The sequence below is a fragment of the Aplysia californica genome, unplaced genomic scaffold (genome assembly GCF_000002075.1).
Source record: "Aplysia californica isolate F4 #8 unplaced genomic scaffold, AplCal3.0 scaffold00294, whole genome shotgun sequence".
NCBI classification, from domain to species: domain Eukaryota; kingdom Metazoa; phylum Mollusca; class Gastropoda; order Aplysiida; family Aplysiidae; genus Aplysia; species Aplysia californica.
Window position 1 is genome coordinate 796,892 of NW_004797564.1, and position 1,536 is coordinate 798,427.

The 1,536-nt window shown below is 52.9% G+C and overlaps 1 protein-coding gene across 1 annotated transcript in view; it reads right to left on the minus strand.

The window, feature by feature from the left end:
• LOC101849136 overlaps positions 1–1,536 on the minus strand; it is a 6,881-nt gene that overhangs the window by 2,068 nt on the left and 3,277 nt on the right. Inside the window, exon 2 of the mRNA XM_035970614.1 lies at positions 115–1,412. Within this exon, the coding sequence (XP_035826507.1) occupies positions 115–1,412 (1,298 nt within the window). The remainder of the gene's footprint in view (positions 1–114; positions 1,413–1,536) is intronic.

Here is a 1,536-nt window from a genome sequence, read left to right on the forward strand (position 1 = left end):
ATGGTGGTAATCATGATGGAATGATGATAATAACGACGACGATGATGATGATGATGATGATGATAATGATGATGATGATGATGATGATGATGATAATGATGATGACCCACCAACTAGCTGCAGGAACTTGTTGTTACCAAGACTGGCCAGGAAGTAGGTGCAGTAGTAGACCAGGATCCCCAGCGAGCCCATCCTCTGGCCCAGCTCGTAGTTAGCGTAGGCCTGTGTCCCAGGGGTGGCGGTGGGATCTCCGCCCAGTATCTCCACCGTGAGGGTGTTGGCGGAGAAGGGCGCTATGGACATGAGGGTGCCGTTAGAGGTGAAGGTCGCAGCGGCAAACAGGAGAACTCTCTTGTTGAAGAAGGAGGATGTGCTGGCTGCTGATGAGGAGGAGGTTGGTCGAGGTTTGGAGGATGGTGATGATGAGGATAATAATGATGTGGATCTTTTTGATTTCTTGTTCTTTACACGGTCTTTGGTGATGGAGGAGATCGTTGTGTTGCTGTTGATGTTATTGCTGCTGCTGCTGTTGTTGTTGTACTGGAGTTGCGCCAACTTGCGACTGTGGAAGTCGCCCAGCGGGGCTATATCTATGTCTGTCTTGACCACCGACAGCGAGAGCGAGTTCGCCAAACTCCAAATCACCCCGACAGCCGATGACGTAGATATACTGTCGTCATAGTGATCACACTGCTCCGGAGTTTCTTTTTCCTCCACGCTCTCTGTGGTGTCCAATCGCTGGTAAGGAAAGTCCGTGACGTCACGGCCCCTCTCCCAGCTCTGTGTCTGTGCAAGGTTCGTGGGCGTGTCCCCAGCTGCTGTGTTGGGATGTCTCACTTCCGGTTTGTCGCAGCTAGGGGGATGTTCAAAAGTCTCTGAGAGAGATCCAAGCACAGAGGAAGTGAAATTACTCTCGGAAAAGGTGGAGTATTCTTTGAGAGGTTTCGTGCCGTTATTGAACATGTTGTTGTTCTTACTGGACAAAAGAGGCTGCTTGTCTGACTCGGCGTCTTGTTTATCACCAGAGAGATTGTCTAATTTACTTTCTGCAATAGCACTCACTGAGTGACGGTGACTCGACATGATACTTCCGGAGCGGGGGCGGTGGTGGTGGTGGTGGTGGTAGGCAGAGTGGGCACTTTCTACTAGAGGCCCGCCGCGTGTGTCTGGGTGGTCTGTGCCGGCTTCTTCTTCTGTTCCCTTCAGGCTTTTTGAGTGACGTACGTGCAGAAGGTGACCCATGAAGATGCTGGAGCCGAAGGAAGCGGTGACGAAGACGGCCTGAACCAGGGAGAGGAGGAGGATTGTCGCTGCCATACCGTCTACGTGGAAGGCAGAGCGGAGGTAGCCAGAGAGGTCAAAGACACCCAGGGAGGAGAACAGGATGCCGCCGGTCGCCGCTACTGAGGTGGCTGTTGGAGGGGGAGAGGGGGGAGAGAGAAGTGAGAGGTGAGATCGAATGGGAGGAGGGAAAGGAGGGAGAGGGGGAGGAGAGAGACAGAGACAGAGACAGAGGAGAGAGTTAGGATCAAATAG